The 26,890-nt window shown below is 44.4% G+C and overlaps 1 protein-coding gene across 1 annotated transcript; it reads left to right on the top strand.

Moving 5' to 3' along the window:
* The first annotated feature begins 685 nt into the window (after window positions 1-685).
* SGPP1 (sphingosine-1-phosphate phosphatase 1) lies at window positions 686-25,137 on the top strand. The gene is made up of 3 exons (XM_063947244.1): window positions 686-1,518; window positions 16,537-16,626; window positions 17,861-25,137. Exons 1-3 carry the CDS (start codon window positions 904-906, stop codon window positions 18,410-18,412), a joined length of 1,257 nt encoding a protein of 418 aa, XP_063803314.1. The 5' UTR covers window positions 686-903; the 3' UTR covers window positions 18,413-25,137.
* The last annotated feature ends 1,753 nt before the right edge of the window (window positions 25,138-26,890 follow it).

The following is a 26,890-nucleotide window of genomic DNA, read 5'->3' on the forward strand; positions in this document are numbered from 1 at the left end:
GAAGATTCAGAATATAACATTAATAACAGGTTACTATAGCAGCACATTAATAATAAGTTGTGGCTCAAGTGTAGTTTACTTAATGCTCTGGACAAGCTGACCGATAACCCTTTCCACCTGAGTACCGGGTCCGATCCAGGATTTTTAACCCGGCTACAACCCATGTCGGCCCCGCCGTTTCCACTGCACTTCGACTCGGGTAATTCCCGGGTCGGATCTGTTTCCACTTAACAGGGGTAAGCTCTGTAAAAGCCTATTGATGTCACTCGATACTCGGGTCTGAAAACACGGATAATGACCGTTTCCACTGCACAATTACCCAGGTCATTACCGTGTTACCGTGTTCAAGCCAGGTAGCTATCCGAGTAGGATTCCAGGGTCGCTCAACCCGTGTTGAGCCGTTTCCACTTACTAAAAACCCGTGCTGATGCGCGCCCCCGTGCAAAAAACACGGGTAAATTTAGCTAGTGGAAAAGGGGTATAATACTCTGAGGCAGCTAGTTATATAGTCCATTGGGTCCCATGGTCTGAACGTGAACCAATAATATGTAATGCGATATACTACATTATATTATTATTATTATTATTATTATTAATAATAATAATAATAAGTTATTTTTAGTGGAACTTTCTTGGCAAGTTTTTAGTCAGATGCACATACAGCTGCTGGGGAAGAAGTGGGAAAAGCAGAACACAGTCATCATCAGAGTGAGCCTGAGGTAACGGGGTGAGGAGAAGGAGGGCTCACATGCCACACGCCGGATCACACACCCGTGTCAGCGGCAGTCACATGACAGCCCCCGGCCTCCCCCCTCCCTCCTCGGCTCCCAGGCTGCGGCCAGCCCCGTCCCCTCACTCGCAGCAGCAGCAGCGGCGTGTGACAGCAGCCGTGATTGCGGCGGGATGCGGGACGCCATGGTAGCGGCGGGGGGCACCGGGCTGCAGCGGCTGGCGGACTACCTGCAGGACCCAGAGAAGGTGGCCCGCTTCCAGCGGCTGTGCGGGGTGCAACAGAGCTCCCCCGGCTGTAGCACCGCGTACCCGGCCGAGGAGGAGGCTGCTGGCGGGGACGGAGCCAGGCGCCGCACTAAGCTTCACCCCAACGGGCTGGAGAACGGGGCAGCCCCCGCCGGTGAGGAAGAGAAGAAGCGGCCGCGGCGCCGGAACTCTCTGACCGGGGAGGTGGGCCAGCAGTTCGTCATCCGGAACCCGCTGCTCTATTACCTCTTCAGCTTCGGCACCGAGCTGGGCAACGAGCTCTTCTACATCTCCTTCTTCCCGTGCTGGATCTGGAACGTGGATGCCGCGGTGGGCCGGCGGCTGATCGTCATCTGGGTGTGGGTGATGTACCTGGGCCAGTGCGCCAAGGACCTGATCCGCTGGCCCCGGCCGCCCTGCCCGCCCGTGCTCAAGCTGGAGGTCTTCTACAACACGGAGTACGGCATGCCCTCCACCCATGCCATGTCCGGCACCGCCATCCCCCTCTCCCTCCTGCTGCTCACATGGGGCCGATGGCAGGTAATACCTACTGAGGGGCCCAGGGGGGTCATTGCTGCTGAGGGGCCCAGGGGGGGGGGGGGGGGGGGTCATTGCTGCTGCGGGGCCCAGGGGGGTCATTGCTGCTAAGGGGCAGACTGAGGGTTTCAGGGGATTCATTAATGCTGAGGGGTCCAGAGGGTTATCACTGCTGGGAGGCAGACAGGGTCCCAGGGGGTTCATTACAGCTGAGAGGCACCCTGAGAGATCCACAGGTCACTACTGCTGACGTGTCCACTGAAAGGCCCAGGGGGGTCACTGCTGCTGAGGGGTCCACTGAAAGGCCCAGGGGGGTCACTGCTGCTGAGGGGTCCACTGAAAGGCCCAGGGGGGTCACTGCTGCTGAGGGGTCCACTGAAAGGCCCAGGGGGGTCACTGCTGCTGAGGGGTCCACTGAAAGGCCCAGGGGGGGGTCACTGCTGCTGAGGGGTCCACTGAAAGGCCCAGGGGTTCATTATTGCTGTACTCAAGCTTTGGTAGAAGGTTAATGAGAAATAAACTGACAGATCTATATGTGTGAGGGGCCTGCTGGGCATTGTAGTTCATCAGCTGATAGCAGTCTGCATGATGAAGTAGCAGTGCCACCTATACTGGATTTGTTACTACATTTTGTCATACGCTTTGCAGCCAAATTGAGAAGGTTTGTTTGGTTAAGGGTTCAGCTATTATCATTGAGAATCTTTATTAACGAATGGCCACAGAATCCGCAGCTCTGTGTGAGCAGCATTTTACCATGTTTACATTCTGTGTGTGATATTGTTATGTGTGGTACATTTACACACACAGCTTAAGCCTTAATTCTTAAACATATAAAGGTTTTGGAATAGCAGAGATTTAACATTTGCATTCCTGTAAAGAAACAATACCACGGGGCAAGGTGTCGATTGTATGATAGATTACCCCAAGGTCCAAATTCCAACTTGAAGAAAATAAAAATAAGTTGTCAGCCTGTATTTCAGAGTGCCTACTATTATGTTTTTTGACGACATCCGTATATTTGAAACACTTGACAATGCATCAGATTTTACCTGTATGTCTGTTCTATTTTTAGTCTATTAAGAACCATCTTTATTATATTTTTGAGAACAACAATCTCGTGTCATATTCAGTCTTTCTAGTACTAAAAATACAACGGTTTAGAGAGAATTCTTTTAGTTATAGCTGAATTTGAGTGTACTATTGTGCAAGTATGTTCTTGACAAAGTCCTTTCCGTTTCCACCTCAGCAGTTTTTTTTTATTATCGATAATTTAGTGGTGATAAGATGTCTCGTCCACTGACCTTTGCCACGTGGTTCAGTCATTGGCTCTAGGGATTTATGCTTGTATGCTCAGTATAATGCGCTTCATATTCACGCTTAATTTTTATCTAATAAACATCCATTAAAGACTGCAGCTGTATGGGTTGAGTAGAGACTACCGACCGCGGCATCCCGACGGTCAGAATACCGACAGGGGAAGTTAAGTATACTTGCCTAACCCTCGCATTATAAACCCTCTATTTCCCCTTCTGTTTATGTAAATTTTTGCTCTCTGCTGTTCAGATAGGTTATTTCTTTTTGTCTATGCACCAATGGACGCTCGCCACGCTTCGGGCTCGGTGTGTCGCTCCGCTCGCCACAGGTTACTATTCCAAATAGTTTCTGACATGGCTTATGGGAAAGGTCCTCTCCACGAAGGGAAACTAGATGCTACCCTGTTAAAGTGCACGTGTAAAACGGACCGTCACATGGTCTGGTCACATGGCTTGTGATGTCACCGGCTGACATTTATGGAAGGGGAACTAGACGCTACCATGCTTAAACCTAAACCCCCCTCCCCAGACCGCAGCTTAAACCTAACCCTCCCCTCACAACCAAATCCTAACCCCCCCACCCCACTGCTTACCTCTCCAGAGTCCCTGCACTTGATTGTTTGTGATACCGGTGGTCAGCATTTTGGCGTCGGGCAGGTGACCCTGTTTGGGATGCTGCTGTCTGCATTCCGAGTCGTGTTGGGATCCTGGCTTTGGTATTTTGTTTGTTGGGATCCCAACCGCCAGGATTTTGTCCGGATCCCATATGTAAATTTCAATATAACCCATAGGCAGTCCACTGTCTGAAAGCCTTAAGTGGTGTATGGGAGATCTTCATCAGGTGGCTGCTTTTTGCTGAGTTCTATATCCTCTACGGGTGTGGTTCGTTTTATCGACAGTGTCTAGGTCGACAATGTTTAGGTTGACAGTCACTAGGTCGACATGGATGGAAGGTCGACAGGGTTTCTAGGTCGACAGGTGCTAGGTCGACAGGTCTAAAGGTCGACATGAGGATTTTTTTTTTTTGTGTCGTTTTCTTCGTAAAGTGACCGGGATCCCAAATTAGTGCACCGCGTTCCCTCGCAGGGCTCGCTTCGCTCGCCATGCTTCGGGCATGGTGCCTTCGCTTGGCACACTTTACCGTTCCAATCGTAGTCCACGTGGATCGTTAAGTATGAAAAAATCCCCCCCCCCCAAAAAAAGTGAAAAACTCATGTCGACCTTTAGACCTGTCGACCTAGCACATGTCGACCTAGAAACCCTGTTGACCTTCCATCCATGTCGACCTAGTGACTGTCGACCTATAGTGGTCGACCTAAACATTGTCGACCTAGACACTGTCGATCTTCAGACCGGATCCCATCCTCTACAGTCCTTTCTTTTCGGTATCCTTATTCTTAGGAAAACCCTTCTAGATATTCCACAACAAATATTTGTCCATTCTAAAAAGCAGGCAAACTTTTTATTTCTTAAGGGTACATAGGGGTCGATTCTATTCGGCAACTAATGAATAGCGCCGGGAATTAGCTCCCGACGCTATTCAATTCAGCAACTAATTACCTGCAATTGTCGGGAATTCTTCTCTCATCCCCGGGGGATGAGAAGAGAAACCCGACAAAAGTGCTGCCTCGCGGCCGGCGCGAGGCTGATTCTGTCGGGTATCAGCCTTGCGCCGGGGAGTTAAGTCGGAGAATGCCCGTTCTCCCGACAATTCAACCTGTTTTGTCGGCGAGAACGGGCCATCGCCGACGTAACTAGTTGCTGAATTGAATAGCATCGGGAGCTAATTCCCGGCGCTATTCATTAGTTGCCGAATAGAATCGACCCCATAGTGTATCTTCAGTATGACTGATGAATCACAAACGTTTAATAAACCACTAAGGGGGTATCCAATTACCCACTGTCAATGACTGCAGGTTATTGTATCGCTGGGGGCTATCCTATTAGCCCCGATTTGGCGTGCTCCTCTCCCAATGCCGGCATTTATGGCAGATTTTCACTCGAAGCATAATCGGCAATAAGTGAGCTGCCGGAGCAACGATAACACATGGGGTCGGGGACTTCTCCCCAATCCTATGTGCTATCGCGCAATTGCGGGTACATTTTTCGGACGATGAAAACGTCCTTTAATAGGATACATCGATAATGATCATCAGTCATTAATTGCGATATCAGGGCATTTTTATTGTTTGAAAACAGATTGGGACTAATTGGATAACCCCCCCTAAGCAGTTTAGAGCAAGAATGTGTGATTTTTAATTTTTGTACCTGTTACACATCATTGCTAATAGATTAGGGGGGGGTGTTTGGTAAATGTAGTGTATCAGTTTGTTTCAAACTGTTGTCTTGTGTGTTACCCACAATGGGGTCGATTCTATTCGGCAACTAATGAATAGCGCCGGGAATTAGCTCCCGACGCTATTCAATTCAGCAACTAATTACCTGCAATTGTCGGGAATTCTTCTCTCATCCCCGGGGGATGAGAAGAGAAACCCGACAAAAGTGCTGCCTCGCGGCCGGCGCGAGGCTGATTCTGTCGGGAATCAGCCTTGCGCCGGGGAGTTAAGTCGGAGAATGCCCGTTCTCCCGACAATTCAACCTGTTTTGTCGGCGAGAACGGGCCATCGCCGACGTAACTAGTTGCTGAATTGAATAGCATCGGGAGCTAATTCCCGGCGCTATTCATTAGTTGCCGAATAGAATCGACCCCAATGTTTGCAGCTATTCATTTCTCTGTGAGTTGCTGTCTCCTGCGTCTAAGGTCGTCTTATAACTATACTTCTTATTATGTGTTTGTCGGAAGAGTCATTAAAGTGTAATGGGAAAACAAGCGTTTATTATTTTTATGGTTAAAGTACAATAGAAGCTGTTAAATATAATAGTTTGATATAACAATACTCTGTCTGCACATGCTTTGTCATAAGTGAAAGGGAAAGTTGCTGTACTAATAAACCCTTTTGGGCCCTACTCACTTGGCGATGTGCCGCCGAGGTGCCCGACGGCCGATACGGCCGACGAGCGACCCGGCGGCGGGGGGGCAGTGACGGGGGGAGTGAAGTTTCTTCACTCCCCCCGTCACCCGGCTGCATTGAAGTGCAGGCAAATATGGACGAGATCGTCCATATTGGCCTGCATGCACAGCCGACGGGAGACCAGCGATGAACGAGCGCGGTGACGCGCATCGTTCATCGCTGGAGTCTCCACACTGAAAGATATGAACGAGTTCTCGTTCATTTATGAACGAGATCGTTCATATCTTTCAGAATATCGCCAAGTGTGTAGGGCCTATAAGTATCAGCATAGTCTGGTTTCCAGTGGAGATTGGTATTGGAAAACTTTTGGTACAGTGATTGTTCATACGCAGTCTCTTGTCACCAACAAGGCAGCTGTGTAAGATATGTCAGACTCCACACAGTCTACAACAGAGGTTCTCAAACTCGGTCCTCTGGGGCCCACACAGTGCATGTTTTCCAGGTCTCCTCACAGAATCACAAGTGAAATAATTAGCTCCACCTGTGGACCTTTTAAAATGTGTCAGTGAGTAATTAATACACCTGTGCACCTGCTGGGTTACCTGCAAAACATGCACTGTGTGGGGTCCTGAGGACCGAGTTTGAGAACCTCTGGTCTACAATAATTGTGACCTCCTGGGAGAGTCGAGGACATGTCCAGGCCACATACACCTAAAGGCAATGTAATTGGTAGCTGGACTGAAGCAAGCACGTAGAGTTATAGGCCCTACACACTGGCTGATCCGCCGCAGAGCTGGCCGACGGCGGAGACTGGCGACGCGGGGGGGGGGGCAGTGTGAAGTTTCTTCACTCCCCCCGTCACCCGGCTGCATTGAAGTGCAGGCAAATATGGACGAGATCGTCCATATTGGCCTGCATGTACAGCTGACGGGGGACTAGCGATGACCGAGCGCGGGGCCGCACATCGTTCATCGCTGGAGCCTCCACACTGCACGATATGAACGTTATCTCGTTCATTAATGAACGAGATCGTTCATATCGTGCTGTCATGTCGGCCAGTGTGTAGGGCCCTTTAGTGCTGCTGCTTATTTGTACCCAGTCCACAGTTATCCATTAATGGATTATCCACTGTGGCTTTTCCTGCCTCTCTGTTTATAAGCTTCCTTCTCTGAGGGGCAGATGTATTAACCTGGAGAAGGCATAAGGAAGTGATAAAGCAGTGATAAACGTACCAGCCAATCGGCTCCAATATGTAAATTAGCAGTTAGGAGCTGATTGGCTGGTGTGTTTATCACCTTGCACTTATCACTGCTTTATCACTTCCTTATACCGTCTCCAGGCTTAATACATCTGCCCCATCTGATGATACTTTTACCACCTAGCATTGTGGTCTAGGGCAGATAGAACAGGAGCATTGGAGAATGCTTTCTATAAGGCATGTAAAGCTTTCTCACAGACAGTTGTTTAGGACAGGGGTTCTTAACGCCAGTTCTCAAGTAGCCCTGACAGGTCTTTATTCATGCACAGGTGAATTAATCTGTATTGCAGTGATTATTCTATATGCTTCCGCAGACAGGAATAGTCAGAACATGACCTGTTGAGAAAATGTCAGGGTTGCGGTTAAAAAACCAATGGTTTAGGACAGTGGTCCTCAAGTACCCCTAACAGTTCATGTTTTCCAGGTCACCTAGCAGTTGAACAGGGGTATTCATTACTCACTGACGCATTATAAAACACCCACAGGTGGAGCAAATTATTTCACTTGAAATCCTGTGAGGAGACCTGGAAAACATGAACTGTTGGGGGTACTTGAGGACCGAGGTTGAGAACCGCTGGTTTAGGAGACCATACACGAAAGCTGTCTTTTTACCAGGTCGTCGGTGGTTTTGGCTATTATGCTGCAATTGGAGCACATGTACATCAGGTCTTTCAAGTGTCACGTTCTGTCTTCCCTGATGCTCGTTTGAGCTCTAGCAGATGTTCAGTTCAGGTTTAACTGGAAATAACAATGTTATCAAGGTAGGTTCTAGCAAAGTTTTCCTGTCGGTTGGCCAGTCTTTGGAAAGAGGCAGAGACATTATTTATGTCATAAAGACACATTCGCATAAGAGAAAAAGGTTATGAATGCGGAACGTTTTTTTGCTTTTAGCATCAGGGAAGTCTGGCGATACTAATGCTGGGTACACACTGGCAGATATATTTGCCAATCAGTTGGTTGTCCAATATATCTTTTGCTGATCTGCAGGTGTGTACAAGCAATATGTCTGTGAAAGACGTCTTTCACAGATATATTGCATCTGCTGTGCGACACAGCAGATTACAAATATATCTGCAGATATATTAGTGCATCTTTCAGTGTGTATGAACAACCACCATCTGCAGATATATCTGCAGATCGATTGAACAGCCAGTGTGTACCCAGCTTAAGGTTCCAGGCACATACATAGTTTGTATGTGGTCTACATAGATATACTTAAAACCTGGACCGTTAAGGCCCGTACACACTGGTCGATATATCGGCCGTTCTCTTGAACGGCCGATATATTGCGGGAGCGTCGGCCAGTGTGTACGGCCGATACGTCTGTGAACTCCGTCGTTCACAGACGTATCGCGTCGGCCGCGCAGCACAGCCGACGGCCAATATATCTACCGGTATATTGGCGCGTCGCTGTGTGTGTACGGAGCGGTCGGCTGACCGCCCGTACACATGCTGCGGCAGCCGGCGGTGATTGACAGCTGAACTGGGCGGGCGTGTGTACACGCCCGCCCAGTTCATGACGTCAGTCCCCGATGGATCGGGCAGTGTGTATGCACAGCACACTGCCCGATCCGTCCATAGATATATCTGCAGATCAATTGATCTGCAGATATATCTATTAGTGTGTACCCATTGAGGACCAAGTTTGGGTACCACTGGCATAGAGTATTACCTGCTGCTGTGTAGAACTGAGCTAACACTACTGGTTAAACTCATGGCCTCTGGGACTTCCTAATTGCCCCCAATGTAAGACTTTACTTCATTTTTTTCGCCGTGTACTTCTCCAGTGTATGAGACGTTTGGTACGATGGTTGAGGCACGGCTGGCAGTCGGTACATAATGTTCAGCAGAACTATTATTCTCAGGCTCATTTGTATAGTGTTTGCTATTGGGGTGCAGCATTGGCCTCAGTAGCCCCTATTGTGGATTTGTGCTTGTTTTCTCTTAGCAGTTATGGGGATACAGCATTTACTAAGGAACATTTGGAGCTGGACGTTCAGACCGTGCTGCTCTCATTATACTCTATTGGTAAACTGTGGTAGGCATCATCTATTTCCCTCCGTGGTAACATGTTTATTGGAACCACTGTCTGTCTTTGGCCTTGACCAATCTACATGGCAAGTGGTTTGTTCTTGCATCAAAACGAGCACTTTATCTCTCTCCTGGAAATGTAGCTTATTTCGTTTTGGAAATTTGCCACCTACAGTACTATAGACACGTATGCAGCAAATTTCCTTTCCAAGTACCGACGGTCATAATCCTGACAGCCGTTGACTGACAGTCAAAATACCGACACGGTCAGAATACTGACATTCATTATGCCGACAAGTTCAAAATGCCGACGTGCATTTTTAAGGAATTTTTGCCCAAAAACAGACTTGTTCATACGTTACCATCCCAGTGGGCCTGGAGGGGGAATATAGTAGTGTGCCGAGCGCAGCATGACAAGCGCAGCGGTACACTTAGATGGTGCCCATCTCAACCTATGTCGAGACTGACACCAAAACCAGAAAAATACATGTCGTTATTTGGACATGTTGGCATTTCAAATGTCGGTATTCTATGTCGCCACTTTGAACATGTCTGCACAATGAATGTCTAATTTGACCGGGTCGGTATTTTGACTGTAGGCCAATGGCTGTCGGGATTAGGACCGTCTGTATTGTATCCGCTGGTAAATCATACTGAACCCCTTCCAGATACAATTGTGGATTTTACCGCCCAGTAACACTATACTGTTACATTTAACCTACACATGTAGTGTTCATTCTAGCACCCTGCACCTTTCAAATCCTGTGCAGTTCCTCTTTTCTGCCTGGGGTGTCGCTATCTGCTCTGGTGCTTCTCAGCACACACAGGTCTGTATCACAGCACTGAGTAACAGATCAGAGTGTGCTGAGAAGCACCGCAGCAGAGAGCGACACCCCAGGCAGGAAAGAGGAGCTGCACGGATTTTTAAAGGTGCAGGGTGCTAGAATGAACACTGCACATGTATGTCTTTTGAACCATGGGTGCAGCTGTGACACCACCGGAAAACTCATGCAAATACATCAATTCTAACAACTGCATTAATTTGCTGGCCAGTTCTAATGTTTAAACTCAGACAATCGTATATCTGTAAGACCATTTAGATTACATTTTTCACTTCTGACCACTCATGTGCACGCGTAAGGAGAGTTGAAAGGTTAGACCAATTGTGATATGTAGCACGTATAAACATTGCTTGTGTTTGTGCATGCTAGGGAAGTGCTGCTTGTAATTGGAAATGGAGCGTTTACATGTTCTAGAGTTCAATTGAGGGTAATGTATGAAAAATCTTGTAGCTGTCATTTGTAAGCTACCAGTAAAGATGTACATGTAAATTTGATAGCTATTAATGCATGTTATTATGGAGCTTGACATTTATCGGTACAGTTTATAAATACCTGTATGTTGTTGGAATGTGCCAACTCCTATTTTAAATCTTGAGTTGGTTTCACTTGATGTACACAACGACTTCCTTGAAAACTTGAGTGTTACTTATGGGTGATTTGAGGAACCAAATGTTTTCCCAGCTCAGTGAGGGTAGCGGATGACTTAATTTAATAGTTTCCTACTTCTCTAATTTAATTTAGGGTTCATAATTCATGAAAAGCCAAGTAAAGCTTGAAATAATAAAAAATGGAAGTGTTCACTCTAGCACCCTGCACCTTTATCAGTGAGGAATGCATATTATAATTTTGAAGGGCAACATTTTAGAGGTGATGTATCGCAACAGCTACTGTATCGATATATCACATCTAACATTTTGCCCAACAAAATTTAAATATACCCTCTTACCTGATTTAGGTGCAGGGTGCTAGAGTGAACATTAAGAAATCCTGTAACGCAGGGGTGGGGAACCTCCGGCCGCGGGCCGTATAAGGCCCGCGAAGCCGTTTGCTCCAGCTGACCCGCTTCTCCCAGTGAGACACGCCGCCGCTCAGTCCGGCGGCAGCGTGTCTCAGCTGTCAGTGTCAGGACAGGGAGGAAAGCGCAGCGGCGGCGTGTAGAACTTGAAACCAGCCGCCGGTTCGTGAGCCAATCATAGCTCGTGGACCGGCAGCCAATCAGGAGCCGCGGCTGCCGGTCCGCGAGCTCTGATTGGCTCTCGAACCGGCGGCTGGTTTCAAGTCCTACACGCCGCCGCCCAACATAGCCGCGCTCTCCTCCGTGTCCCGCCGAAAGGAGCGGTAAGTAGCGCGGATGGAGGGGGGGGGCACTGTGGGGGCATTTGTATACCTGGCACTGTGGGGGGCATCTGTATACCTGGCACTGTGGGGGCATTTGTATACCTGGCACTGTGGGGGCATTTGTATACCTGGCACTGTGGGGGCATTTGTATACCTGGCACTGTGGGGGGCATCTGTATACCTGGCACTGTGGGGGGCATCTGTATACCTGGCACTGTGGGGGGCATCTGTATACCTGGCACTGTGGGGGGGCATTTGTATACCTGGCACTGTGGGGGCATCTGTATACCTGGCACTGTGGGTACATCTGTATACCTGGCACTGTGAGGGGCATTTGTATACCTGGCACTGTGAGGGGCATTTGTATACCTGGCACTGTGAGGGGCATTTGTATACCTGGCACTGTGAGGGGCATTTGTATACCTGGCACTGTGAGGGGCATTTGTATACCTGGCACTGTGAGGGGCATTTGTATACCTGGCACTGTGAGGGGCATTTGTATACCTGGCACTGTGAGGGGCATTTGTATACCTGGCACTGTGAGGGGCATTTGTATACCTGGCACTGTGAGGGGCATTTGTATACCTGGCACTGTGGGGACATCTGTTTACCTGGCACTGTGGGGACATCTGTTTACCTGGCACTGTGGGGGGCATTTGTATACCTGGCACTGTGGGGGGCATTTGTATACCTGGCACTGTGAGGGGCATTTGTATACTTGGCACTGTGAGGGGCATTTGTATACTTGGCACTGTGGGGGCATTTGTATACCTGGCACTGTGGGGGCAATTGTGGATCTGGCACTGCACTATTGGGGGCATATGTGTATCACGTCCCATTTTAACTGGCCACACCCATTTTTTGGGCGCACGCACCTCCGGCGCGCACACACAGTACCTCTATGGGGCAGACCTACTGGGGGGCAGGGTCATTTTTTAAGTTGAGAATTTTTGTATGCCCCCCGAAGGATTTTATAAATATCCAAATGGCCCTCGGTAGAAAAAAGGTTCCCCACCCCTGCTGTAAGGCTATGCTAAAATGCTGTGCCGCTTTTCACTTTGTAGTAGTTTCCCTTCAGTGTAATAAATTTTACACACAAGTTTTTTCACAAGCAATCTGGATGTGACCGGGCTTGCCTATTCCAACTGTTTGTTTTTAGGCTGTTCTCGTCAGCTTTGCTTGTCCAAACACTACTTTGTTGTATAAATGAAAACTGTGAACTGAGTTTTGGAAACCTGTTGGACTACCCATGTGTTCTTTGAAATGTTCATACTTTCAAGCGATTAAGAATCCTTTCATTTGACATTTACCGAATTTTTAAATCTTCATTGGCAGATAGATTTTGGCCAACTAATGATTAGCTTTTAAAAAAAACGGTTCATCCTGCATCATCAGCACTGGTCGTTCAACGCCCACTGGGCGTTCACATTACCCAAAATTTTAAAACCACAACAGTGAATGCACGATATAGCATATATCACACTGCATGCTATACAAGGAAAAACTACTCCTCTGCACATTAAACTCGGTTATATGTGCTTGATGTATTAAGTTTAACAAGACTGAGTTGCAGATTAAACAAAAGAATACCAAAAAACTTTTACTGTATTGAATTCCTCGCTCTGTCCCCAAATTGCCCCCAGAACAGTCAGGCGAGGGCATTTTGCAACCAATATTTTTGCAGATTTTTCCTTGTGCCCCATAGATGTGCACAGAAAAATGAGTGAAGATTGTTTACCGTAATAAATGGTAATGCGGCATATCACTCAGAATGGAATTCCCCACTAGCGTAGTAATACCCCAGTCTATAGCGCCAGTGCAGTTTTTCATGACCTACAAATATTAGTTGTAAGAAGTTGAACGCTGTAATCTGTGTTTTTGTTTTGCTATTTGTTTGGGGCGTTTTTTGTTTTTTTTTACTATGTTCATGATTGGAGTGATCTAGAGCAGAGGTCCTCAAACTCTGTCCTCGGGGGCCCACACAGTGCATGTTTTGCAGGTCTCCTCACAGAATCGCAAGTGAAATAATTAGCTCCACCTGTGGACCTTTTAAAATGTGTCAGTGAGTAATTAATACACCTGTGCACCTGCTGGGTTACCTGCAAAACATGCACTGTGTGGGCCCCCGAGGACCAAGTTTGAGGACCTCTGATCTAGAGTATCTGCCAAACTGCAAATGTAGTCACATTCCCCTTTTTAGGTAGTTATGTCAAAAACTTTTTTAAGGCCCTTAATTGGCAATCTGGAGCGATTGCAAAGACTGGGAAAAAAAAATTAAAGTGCGGAACTGCATTTATTTATTTTATCATTTTTATTTTTTTGTGTGGTTTGTAAATAAGGCAGCCTGGTTGGAAATCATGGTCTTTGATACATTTTACAATAAGTCCCTAACCATATAGCATAAAATAGTGAAAATGGGTACATTTGTATACATTTTCAGGAAAACTTGCTGCTGTTACTGTAAAGGTTACATAATGGGGCCTTACTTCCCAGTTCTGATTTTGTGACATTATCTTGTTTTTCTTTTCAGTCTTCTAATCCTGATGAGTCACAGGAAACCTCAGTTTTTGGTTAATCTGCTTGTTCCGTTATCTGCTTTTGTTCCTCCATATCTCCAAAACTGCTAATGTTGCTTAATACAAATATGCTGGAAAATATATTTTTTTCTCTCCTCTGCCTTAGAAACAATGGACCACTGTATTTAAATTGTGACTTTCTTTATGGAAAGCATTAGAAACGGTCACTAATTTATAGGCTATAGTAAATAGGAACGTACCAGGACTACAGTTTGAGATGTTTGATTAGGACATAGGTTCTCAAACTCTGGGGCAGATTTATTAGGCCTGGTGAAGTGGTAAAGCCCCAGCCAGTCAACTCCTAACTAATTTTCCAATCCCAGCCTGTGACGTGACAGTTAGGAGCTGATTGGCTGGTACTTTATCACCTTCCACTTTTATCACTTCGCCAGGCTTAATAAATCTGCCCCTCTGTCCTCAGGATCCCAAACAGTTCATGTTTTCCAGGTGTCCTCACAGAATCACAAGCGAAGTAAGCACCATCCATGGATCTTGTTGAAATGTGTTCATGAGAAATGAGAGCACCTGGTAGGTGACCTGAATAAGGTAAATGGTTTGGAGTCCTGAAGACTTAAGTTTGAGGAACCACTGGACCAGATTTGTTACTTGTACGAAGGGCGATCAGCCAGTGATCTTGTGTTTATATGTACACTGCTGATGGGTTCCGTATTATCTGGTTGTTAGGATGCGTGTGATATGGGATCTCGGTGGTCGGGAAGCCAGAGGTCACATGACTTGACGGTGGCATCCCGACCCTGGGAATGCTGGCAGGGGACGGGGTAACTATTTTACCCCTCCCCTGCTCCGTATCCTAACCCACCTAGGGTGGTGGCTAAGGCTAAGTCAGAGGGGGTGACGGCTAGGGATAAGACACTGGGGGGGGGGGGCAGCTACAGCTAAACCTCGCCCCCTTTAGTCCCTAACCCGTCCCCGGGTCCTAACCCTAACAGAGGACCCAAAACTTAGCCTTGGGATGTCTGTGTTCCTGTGCGGGATTCCGGTGTCAGTCTAATGACCATCAGCATTCCCAGTGCCAGGATGCTAACCGTTAGGATGGACTGCCTGTCAAACAACTGAATCTATTCTGTTCGGCTGTACATGTGGGTGGCTAAATTGGAAACAGATCTGTGCACTCCAGGTTTGTTTGAATGAACTGGATTACGTAGTGTTCATTCTAGCACCCTGCACCTTTCAAAATCCATGCAGTTCCTCTTTCCTGCCTGGGGTGTCGCTCTCTGCTCATGTGTTTCTCAGCACACACAGGTCTGTATCACAGCACTGAGTAACAGATCAGAGTGTGCGGAGAAGCACCACAGCAGAGAGCGACACCCCAGGCAGGAAAGAGGAACTGCACAGGATTTGAAAGGTGCAGGGTGCTAGAATGAACACTGGATTACATGTAAAGCACACCGCTTATCCTCCTGTAATAGTTTGGAAACTTTTGCACAATGTGTGCAAAGGTTTCCCAACTATATCTCTTTCGAAGGTGTGATACATTTCCCCTTCAGTGAAAAAATATAAAGTCCATCAATATTTGGCAAGCTAGCCTGTAATATATTGCTGGAATATTAAAGTACAGTACTTGTGGCACCTGTGACCTAGAGTCCAATAGGTAACTCCACCATGAAAATACTTGATCTTAACTGCTGTCCCTCCAGTTACTCCGTTGAATATAAGCTCTGGGGGTGCAGTGCCATCTTAACATTGAAGCCCAGATCCACACTGCTCCTTGCTAGCGGACCATGGCGGTCATTCCGACCTGATCGCATGCTGCCGTTTCTCGCAGCGCAGCGATCAGGTCACTACTGCGCATGCACCGCAATGCGCAGGCGCGTCGTACAGGTACACAGCTGATCGTTGCTGGGCGATGGATTTAACGAAGAATCCATTCGCGCAGCCGATCATAAGGAGATTGACAGGAAGAAGGCGTTTATGGGTGTCGACCGTCCGTTTTCAGGGAGTGGTTGGAAAAACGCAGGCATGTTCAAGCGTTTGCAGGGCGCGTGTCTGACGTCAGTTCCGGGACTGGACAGGCTGAAGTGATCGCAGCGGCTGAGTAAGTGCAGACCTACTCAGAAACTGCACAAACAATTTTTGAAGTGCTCGGCTGCACAGGCGTTCGTATACTGTACTTGCAAAGCTAAAATACACTCCCCTTGGGCGGCGACTATGCGTTTGCACAGCTGCTAAAAGTAGCTAGTGAGCGATCAACTCGGAATGACCCCCCATGAGCACTACATTGCCCCCTACCCCTGTGTATACTCTTTCACATCAATTATGTCACTCCTGATTATGTTTAAGGAGCATATTCTCTATTAAATATTTACAACATTGTGCAGATATGTCTGTATATCTTATGATGGATATTCAGAAGGAATCAATATTTATTTTGGGACATCTAGAATGTGTCAGTATTAAGTGTTCTCTAATACTTGCATACTGAGAGGTGGTGAACTTGGAATTCGCACAGGAAGTTACAGGTAATACTGATATTGCTATCTGTCACCAAGGGTTCCGAGGAGGCTTTGCAAGACTGCAGTCTACTGTAGGAAGTCTGATCTTTCATTCTTTTGTTGTCTAATATATATATATATCTCTATATCATGTGGATACATCTTCTCTTTACAGATATTCTGTATTGCAATTTTTAGAATTCACTAAATATCTTTTCTCTTTTTCGTCCCCTTTTAGTATCCATTCATTTATGGGCTGTTGCTCGCTGTGGGTTGGTGCTCCTTGGTGTGCCTTAGTCGTGTTTATATGGGAATGCATTCCATTTTGGTAAGTCAAACAACGTGAATTTATCACTTAAAACACATCTGTTATCATTCTAAATTATGTTATGTGTATTACAGTAATTGTAGTTGGATGCTGGAAATAGAACTTTTGTTGACTTTAGTCAACTTTTCTGACGCGAGATCCACCCCACCCCACCCTTGCATCAGGATGACTCATGGGATTTTTTGAGGGGCCAAATATTCTTGGGAGTCCGTAAAAGATTTTGCCTTGCAAATAAAAGTAATTAGCCTGCCAGATTCCATGATTCTAATTATATCTATAAGTGTGTGACATTTGCTAATGACTGTTATTTTATTTAGTAACTTGTCCTTTGCTCCTTTACACTTAATATTGAAAGTAAATCCTAAAAACAACATCCAGTTAGGAGCATTGCACTGTGAATGTTATTGTTTTTCTTTGAAGCCCGGTTTTATATATCCGGTTAGCAAAAATGGATTCTTTTAAAGCGTGGGTTCTCAAATGCTGTTTGAGAACCATTGTTGTAACAGATATATCCATATTAATACAGGTTGAGTATCCCATATCCAAATATTCTGAAATATGGAATATTCCGAAATACGGACTTTTTTGAGTGAGACTGAGATAGTGAAACCTTTGTTTTTTGATGGCTCAGTGTACACAAACTTTGTTTAATGCACAAAGTTATAAAAAATATTGGCTAAAATGACCTTCAGGCTGTGTGTATAAGGTGTATATGAAACATAAATGCATTCTGTGCTTAGATTTAGGTCCCATCACCATAATATCTCGTTATGGTATGCAATTATTCCAAAATACAGAAAAATCCGATATCCAAAATTCCTCTGGTCCCAAGCATTTTGGATAAGGGATACTCAACCTGTATAAACAGTTAATTCTATTGTAAACCCCTTTGCCTCAATGATGATTTAATGCTCAGCTTGCTTAATTTGTTTTTAATTATATTTAAACGTACAAGGCTTGGCGGCTCCATATCTATGGCTGCCCCTGGTTCCTAAGGGACACCCTCCACCCTCCCATCAGGCAGGTGTCCTGGCAATGCGCAGTATAGTACAGTTACATTATTCCTGAAGCCCCAGGAATGATCATGTGACTAGTTTATAACATGCATGCCTCACATACGTTTCGGATCATTAAAACGCATTCAGACTCTCGTGCAGGAAGCGATGACCTGTTTCAGTCTGAAAACTTTATTTTCCTCAACATTAAACTTGTGTTGTTTTTTTTCTACTTGCAGGATGTTCTAGTTGGTGTCCTCTATGCAATCCTCATTCTAATAGTCTTCCATCCGGCTCTTGATGTCATTGACAATTTCAACCTGACTTACAAGTATGCCCCTTTTATCATTATCAGCCTGCACCTAGCGCTGGGGATCTTCTCCTTCACACTTGACACATGGAGCACCTCCCGCGGAGACACCGCTCAGATTCTCGGCAGTGGAGCCGGAATTGCCTGTGGGTCACATGTTAGTCACTTACTGGGTCTCCTGAAGGAGCCGTCACTTGATATGCTGCCTTTCACTATTCCTCCCTTCACTGTGCACCTTCTTGGGAAAGCCATGCTGCGCGTTTTAATTGGACTAGTCATTTTATTGCTGATCAGAGCAGTCATGAAGATGATTACTATTCCTCTGGCTTGCAAGGTGTTCGGCATTCCCTGCGATGATATCAGAAAGGCAAGGCAGCGTATGGAGGTGGAACTACCATACCGGTATCTTACCTATGGCATGGTTGGATTTGCGGTCATGTTTGTCGTCCCTTACGTATTTTATTGGGTGGGTCTCCTTTGATGGTAAACACGTGGTCTAGAAGGACTGCTCAGAAATGGTATGGAGGTACTAGAGTGTTTCTGGATAGAAATATCTTCTTGGGAGATTTCGATGTGGGGAGTTGGAAGCTCAGAGTGACTTGTGTTCCCCCCATCCATTCATCAAGTGCTTCAGTAAGCAGATTTCTTTTGGGCCAAGCAAGTAATAAAATGGTCCATTTATTTTTTAATTCCAGCTTACATTTTTTTTTTTTTTTTTTAAATATATATATTTAGGTACTGCTTGATAATTGTGCCTTTATTTTCCTGAAATCACAAGTGCCGTGTATACTGTGATTTAAAGGCAAGCATCCAGAACATATAGTTTGAACACGAAAAATATTTTTTACCGGGCGACGGTAATGCCTGTTTATATATGAAATATTACGCAGATCTATCTTGAGAGACGGCAATAATTTGGCATGCTACTTTCTATTGTAATTTTTAAAAGGTATTCTGTTTTTTTTTTTTTTTTGCCTATGAAAGTTATTGACCACTATGTATTTTAATAATTTTTACCTTTTTATTTGTTGAGAATTCCTTATGTTCCAGTAACTATGTAATGAGATGCTTTGTTGGCGTTTGCTTATGTAGTAGCTTTGTGATTCTACTATTGTGTTGCTAATTTAAAATGTTGTACAGCACAATTTGCAAAGCATAATAGTCCAGGTAGTGCTATCCTTAGGCAGTGCTTTATATTGGCGGTTGTGTGGCCGGAGGTGAGCTGCCATCACTGGGTGCAACACATTAATGGTACGTTATCCTTACACTCAGTTGGCATGAAATACATTGAAAGGAAGGTAGTGGTCTCCTGTTTTAAATGACCCTGTTATAATGGAACCCAGAGCCTACACCAGTGATGGCTAACCTTGACACTCCAGCTGTTGTTTAATTACACATACCAGCATGCCTTGCTACAGTTTTGCTATTTGGCCATGCTAAAAACTGTTGCAGGGCATGCTGGGATGTGTAGTTCAGCAACAGCTGTATGGGTCGCCGGTTCCCCACCCTTGGCCTACACAATGGGCTGCAGCAATATTTTTAAGACCACAAAGGGGACCGGTCTGCGCTTGAATTGAATGAGAAGTAATAGTAATGTATGATATATCAACAAAAAAAGTCAGTGGAGTCGCACTGCACCACCTATATGGTCAGTTTACACACGTGATCGTCCGTACAAAAGTATGCATGTAAAATGAATGCACAATACGGAACATGCAATAAACTAAACAGATATGCATATATAATCCGTATAGACATGTTGCAACCATGCAGCAGCGGGAAGGTTTGTACCGGGTCTATATTATCTGCATACCTGCATCATTCAGTATAAGCTCAGACCCACCCCCTTTGTGTGTGTATCAGTACATACCGCTTTGGGTAACACTAGGGTCTCCAATCTCCACTGCAGGATAGCGCTCTGTCTCCTCCCCTTATATGTTTAATATTCTTAAGAAGGTGACTGATAAATTCACAGGAGACTAGCAGTATCACGGACACATGACAATATGGCAGTCACATGATCTGTATGTGTCACATGATCTGTATGAATAGCTGCATTCTCAGGATACAGCCTGCCTCCACTGTGGTTTAGGCAATGGGTAAACTTTTGGTTTACATTTAATCTTCTCGGTGTGTTGCGATACCCGTTTTGCCTCATCACGGAATCCTACAGCATGAGTGATTCTGCAGTTATTAATAAGATATCTCATCTTTGAGTTGCACCTGTATAGTTTTGACTAGACCCTTTTTATACATGTTATATTTTAATGATTGTGTATAGGGCTTTTAAGATTACATGGGAATGTACTAAGCACATGTATGTCGTTAGCAATTGCATACCTTTCATAATGTTTAATAAGCATTTATAGACCTCACTAGTTTCTAGCAATCTGCCATATTTGCATTTCTTGAGGCGTTCCAAAAAAAGAGCCTATTTATTCTACTATAGGAACTTTGTAAATTCAAAGTGTTAACGCGCTAATTCCCTAAATTATTTAATGTCACATGTAAGTTGTATTTGTTATCATCGAATTGTTTTGGCAGTCTAAGAATTTAACATTTATGTTAAAGTTTAAAAATGTATGTACGATACGGTTATATTACACGCACTGATCTGCTAGATCTTCAGCAGAAAATATCAAGAATATGTTTTATATGGGAGATTATACAGTGTACATACAAAACAATGACATTTCAGGGCATTAATTAATATGAATGTTTGCTACAAATGACTAGATATTCATTAAGTTATGAATGTTTCGCATTGCGACATGTTTGCAAAAGTTTTTCATTGTGAAGAATATTTACACCAAAAGTGAAACCGGTAGTTTTGGGTGGAGTTCGTTGATGATAAATGAAGTTCTACTGCCGTGGATGCCCTGTTTACTGCCAGAGGCCCCAATGGATGGGCATTGCCACCACTTGGACTGTTTGTATGGGAGAGAGAGGAGCAGCGTGGGACTGTTGCAGCCATTGGGGGATCTGGTTAATGGAGCATCAACGCTTAGAACAGTTTTTTTATACATGCTATCACGTTGAAATTCATCATAAACAGCATTTTTTAGTTTTGGCACAAGTTGTTCTTTAATGTATTGTAGTATACACACTTCTTTCTGAATGGGTGCACTGAATCCCTTGTATGGATTCCACAAATGCACCCCAGATAGACTCTGCTGCCATGAGATCTTGTACTCATGGCAGTTTATTGGCCTTCAGGGCTAATACACCATTAACATTTTTATCTAATCTATATCCCACATCCGAATGTCCCAATTAAAAGTGTGGGTGTCCAATGTCGGTGACAATCTGCACTTGGGAGAACATCACTGCCGCTACTCCCAGCATTTACAGCATTCTGTTATTAGCCGTGCATGGGTGCTGCTTGGCCAGAGCCCCTCCTTACCCCTTCTCCAGTGTTATAGCTCCCCCACAGCTCCACATTGTAATGTGCAATTCAGGATACAATGGTACTGGAGGAAATAAATGTTTTTGTTATTTCTCAAATGCAATTCGATAGCATGGCAATTAGAAATGGTGCAAGTACTGTTGCTTGTCACACACTTTAATCTCTGCTCTCTGTACATTTCACCTGTTAAACCTATAGAACGCTGGTAGTTGTCCATTAAATCTTCAACCCAATCTCTCTTCCAGACACAGTGGAGATTTAAATAATTACTATGAACGAGTTGTTGGGACAGTGACCGAAGTCCAAACAGTATGTTTAACTATTTTTTTATTTAGTGCTGGATTTATTTAGCTGCGCAAGCAAAAGTGTGTGTAGCCTCAGATCTTTTAGGCCCAGAGCTATTCAATTAGTTACTTATTTTTCCTTGTGCAGTAAATTCGCATCTAACAAGTGTTAACCCATAGATTCCCGTATTAGTGCCTGGAGCTATGGGTTATTGCGTTTGCGGAACTTGCAATAAGGGCAGAAAGCCCTACTTGCCGCATATTTCTGTTCAAGGAGCTGAGAGGCCTTTTCAAACGGCCCTAAAATTATATGGGAAGCTTTTGCCTACACTCCAACCTTTTTGTAAGAAGCACGGTCGCTCACCATTAAATCCTAACATTCCTCCTTTACAAATGAAAGCCATCTCTTTAAATTTTAACACTTGAGTCAGAAATTAGTTCTGTGAATTTTTTCAGAAATTTTTCATTTACGCGACCAAGATTCCTGGCACCCATGTGACTTAGATAACACAGCTGGCACATACAGGAGTAATGTATGCAGGTCAGCGTTCCAGTTTGCCTTTACTAGTAGCACTTATATGTATATACCTCTTCAATGTTTTGTCTACTAAAAGATGAATTTCTCTGTAATACAATTGCTATATATCATACTGTGTTGTAAATTGCTAATTTGAAGGTACAAAAAAAATATTTTAAATAATATTGTAAAAAAATACGATTTTGCAAAGTATAATACAGGTTGAGTATCCCATATCCAAATATCCGAAATACGTAATATTCCGAAATACGGACTTTTTGAGTGAGATAGTGAAACTTTTGTTTATTTATGGCTCAATGTACACAAACTTTGTTTAACACACAGTTATTAAAAATATTGTACTAATTGACCTTCAGGCTGTGTGTATAAGGTGTATATGAAACATAAATGAATTGTGTGAATGTAGATACACTTTGTTTAATGCACAAAGTTATAAAAAATATTGGCTAAAATGACCTTCAGGCTGTGTGTATAAGGTGTATATGTAACATAAATGCATTCTGTGCTTAGATTTAGGTCCCATCGCCATGATATCTCATTACGGTATGCAATTACAGGTTGAGTATCCCATATTCAAATATTACGAAATACGGAATATTCCGAAATACAGAATTTTTTGAGTGAGACTGAGAGAGTGAAACCTTTGTTTTCTGATGGCTCAATGTACTCAAACCTTGTTTAATGCACAAAATAATTAAAATGATTGTATTAAATGACCTTCAGGCTGTGTGTATAAGGTGTATATGAACCATAAATGCATTCTGTGCTTAGACTTGGGTCCCATCACCATGATATCTCATTATGGAATGCAATTATTCCAAAATACGGAATAATCCGATATCCAAAATTCCTCTGGTCCCAAGCATTTTGGATATGGGATACTCAACCTGTATTCCAAAATACGGAAAAATCCGATATCCAAAATACCTCTGGTCCCAAGCATTTTGGATAAGGGATACTCAACCTGTATATGTGGGATGTCTTATCCAGAAAGGAGAACATCGTTAGTTATGGCAGCTGGTGTAGGGTTTTATCCTTCCCACAGGTGCGAATGCCAGACTCTTCTTCCAGCGGTTACTAGAATTGATATGTGAATTAGAGGCGTGGAGTATGGTCAGAAGGGGATCATTTACAAGTGTGTGTGTTTCTGTACATTTAATGCGTAATGCTCCAAACTACAGGGGAACCCTGAGACCCAAGTATCTCTGGTAATGGATCCCATACAAAGGGACTTATGTATATACTAGCGGGCTGGGGCAGCAGTATGATTAAAGTGTATAAAGCTCTCTCGCGCCTTTCCTCCGCCATGCTCCCGTCCATGCATCAAGACACAGTGGATTGAGGACAAGGTCTCAGGTCCCGGTGGCGGCAAGTCTGCGGTCCAGGCTGGCGCTTGAATATCTCTTGAGTCATCCCTCTTTCTCTCCACCAATGAGAAGGAAGCTGGTTTGACTGTGTCCTCAGCAGACGGTCAGTGCAGAGATGAATGCACTTAAGCGGAGCTGGCAACAGTCTGCACAGTTGTGAATTTCAGAGCCGTGCAGGAAAACTGCTAAATAATAATAGAACTTAAGTGGCTGTATGTCTACACTGTGACCCACATCACCTTGTAGGTGTTCTCTGTGATCCTGGCCATGGCTTCAGGGTCCCAGGGTGTGGATCTGGCTGTCTCCTGGTCACCATACGCAGTCACTGTCACAATGTGCGGGGACTGACGGCTGCGAAGAGGGCTGGCAGGTGGGAGGAGCAATCACCCGGACAGCAGAGGGGTGGGGGTGAGCTGGCTCCGGGCTGCTGGAGCCCAGTGCAGAGAATACTAGTGTCACTGCTGCTGCATTGCTGGAAGTACTGCGGTGCACTGCCTCACTTTGAAAATATATATAATGTTTTTCTGATAAAATAAGTAACAATAATGATATTTTGTTCTTATGTCCCCCCCCTCGTATTTTGAACTGCTTTGGTTTATGTTGATTCAAATGTTAAAAATAAAATTCTGCTCTTCAGCCATCTTTCACAGCCATCATTAAGATAGTCACTGACCTTTGCCCGGTCACCACTCTCTTTGCAGAACTAGTGAAAGGAAAGACATAATTATTTGGCGTTTTTATTTGTATGTGTTATCATTTGCAGTTGCTTAACATAATTGCTTATGGGGAAATTTTCTTTTGTAATGTTTCATTTTGTGCGTTTTTTACTTTCAAATATCAGTGACTCTGTTGGCAGTCCAGCGCTTTTCTAGTTAGTTAAAATATTGCAGCATAATCTGTAATGGGATCTATTTGCTCTTTCTGTGTTGAGAAGCCTTTCTAAAGTCGGGTATGCATTGAATATTCTATTCCATAGAGTTCATCTGATGCTATAAAGCAGTGTTTCCCAGCTCCAGACCTCGGGGAATGCTATCAATACGTGTTTTTACAGATCTTACAAGTGAAATAATTAGCAACACCTGTGGATCTTGTAAAAAGTGTCACCCAGTAATTAATACAGCATTGCACAAACTCGGGGATCTGTTAAATATGCACTGAGGACTTGAATTGGGAAATTCTGCTGTGGAGCATACTGGAAATAATGGAAAAATTACCCAAAGGTAAAATCTAAAGTTCCTAAAAAATATCCAGTAATACATCAACTTTTAACTGATATCACGTGCTGCAGTATTGGCGGCAGGATCGAGCAGTTACTCCAATCGCCCAGCATTTGTGGTCTCTAAATGACCATCCTGCATGATAACAATCCCGTCAATTTCTACACAAAGGGTGTGTACACACGGTGAGAGATTTTCTTTCGATTTTGACTATATAGTCAAAATCGCAAGAAAAGTTAGTGCAGATCGCAAGGTGAAAGTCACCTTTCGATCCCGATGCGTGGTCCCGCCAGGTCGGCATTGCAAGAAAAGATAGACTGTGCAGGCAAGTCAATCCTTGCTAGATCGGTGTACGATCTAGTTCAGGCATGTCCAAACTGCGGCCCTCCAGCTGTTGAGAAACTACACATCCCAGCATGCCCTGACACAGCTTTAGCATTCTCTGACAGCAAAACTGTATCCGGGCATGCTGGGATATGTAGTTTCACAACAGCTGGAGGGCCGCAGTTTGGACATGCCTGATCTAGTTCATCTCACATGTCAATGACATCGCACATAAGCCAAAATCGTAAGCACACATAGTCGATATCTCAAGAAAAGTTAGTCAAAATCCATGGTGCTGGGCTCCGGGGAGTTCAAGGGAAATCGCAAGTGAAAATCGGGCATAGCAAGGATCTCACCGTGTGTACACACCCAAACATTAGCATGTTGGTAACTGGTTTGGAAGATCCAGAGTCGACGTCAGTGGTTCTCAAAACTGTGTGCTGTGGCTCCCTGGGGTGCCTCGGGACACTTGCAGGGGTGCCCTGGGTTGGTGGTCCAGGACCAATTCAAATTATTTATGGTCAGTGTAATGAGCAAAACCAGTGCTGGTGGCTTTCCATCATAACATATGTGGACAAACAGAAGTGAATCCTGTCCCTCACCACACAATTGAACCTAAGGATGACATATAAACACAAATTACTTAATTTAATATTTCTTTTTAAATTTCTCAACAAGAAACATTTGGCCTAGGGGTGCCGTGAAAAAATTCTGATGCTCTAGGGTGCCACAATTTAAATAAAAAAAAAAGTTTGGGAACCACTGGTGTACGCTCAAGTGATGCTGAAAGCAACCTGAATGCTTAGTCCAGCAGAAAATGGTCTGGTCTTGTCCAAGTTACCCAATCACATGTAGGACCCACTGGGACAGTGATTTAGTTGCTTGTGGTCAGCGCCAGGAATGTAGCTTGTGTTGCCAGTATGACCACCTATGTGCACAGGGGAAGCGACTGTCTATTATATTTAAGATTTCCATGAGAGAGCACAGTCGTGTCTGAATGTGACACTTGGCCTGAATGTTCTGCAGATTGTAGCATTTACGTTTCCCTTCAATCTAATTGACGTTTGTATACAAATAGCATATTTTTAACACTTAAGAAGTCCAACAACATTTAACCACTTGAATGGCATGGTCCCATCAGATGCGGCCATACCAGCGAGTGTCTTATCAGACCTGGTCGCACAGGATGCGACCAGTCAGTTTTTACTAGTCTAGTAAACCCTGTAGAGAAGACACATTGGTGAGGTGGGAGAATCTGTAACTAGATTTGTGTTTTTCATTTTCTCTGCAAAGTCAAATATTTACCAGGGATTGAGCTTTCAGTCGGTCACGGATAGCTTTATTGCACAAATGGTGAAAATGAATAGCAGAATGGGGTACTAAGTTCACATTAGCGTGACTTTAAAAGTCTATTTATGTAACATTAAACAAGGCAGCTGTGAGCAGTGTATTTCTTTTAATGCTTGGCTACTCCCTGAAAATTGCACTGTTAATGACTTTCACTTGAATTGTTGCATATGACAGTAAACCTCATACATAAAGAATTCTCTAATGTATGCCCTTTTTGTCCATTCACTTTTCATTGTACCTGTTGTATATACACTTTTCAAGGAGATTATCTATCTATCTATCTATCTATCTATCTATCTATCTATCTATCTATCTATCTATCTATCTATCTATCTATCTATCTATCTATCTATCTATCTATCTCTATCATCCAGGTATTGAAAACTGTGGCTGGTACTGCACTGTTTTAAAGTATGACAAGCCTCCTTTTTAATATTGATTTTAGTTTTGGCATCATTCATGGCCCAGCCCCA

This window comes from Pseudophryne corroboree, chromosome 12, assembly GCF_028390025.1.
Source record: "Pseudophryne corroboree isolate aPseCor3 chromosome 12, aPseCor3.hap2, whole genome shotgun sequence".
NCBI classification, from domain to species: domain Eukaryota; kingdom Metazoa; phylum Chordata; class Amphibia; order Anura; family Myobatrachidae; genus Pseudophryne; species Pseudophryne corroboree.

Coding starts and splice junctions, on each gene's coding strand:
- SGPP1 (XM_063947244.1), top strand. CDS start 904: ATGCGGGACGCCATGGTAGCGGCGGGGGGCACCGGGCTGCAGCGGCTG. Junction 1,519..16,536: donor TCACATGGGGCCGATGGCAG/GTAATACCTACT, acceptor GTCCCCTTTTAG/TATCCATTCATTTATGGGCT. Junction 16,627..17,860: donor TGGGAATGCATTCCATTTTG/GTAAGTCAAACA, acceptor TTCTACTTGCAG/GATGTTCTAGTTGGTGTCCT.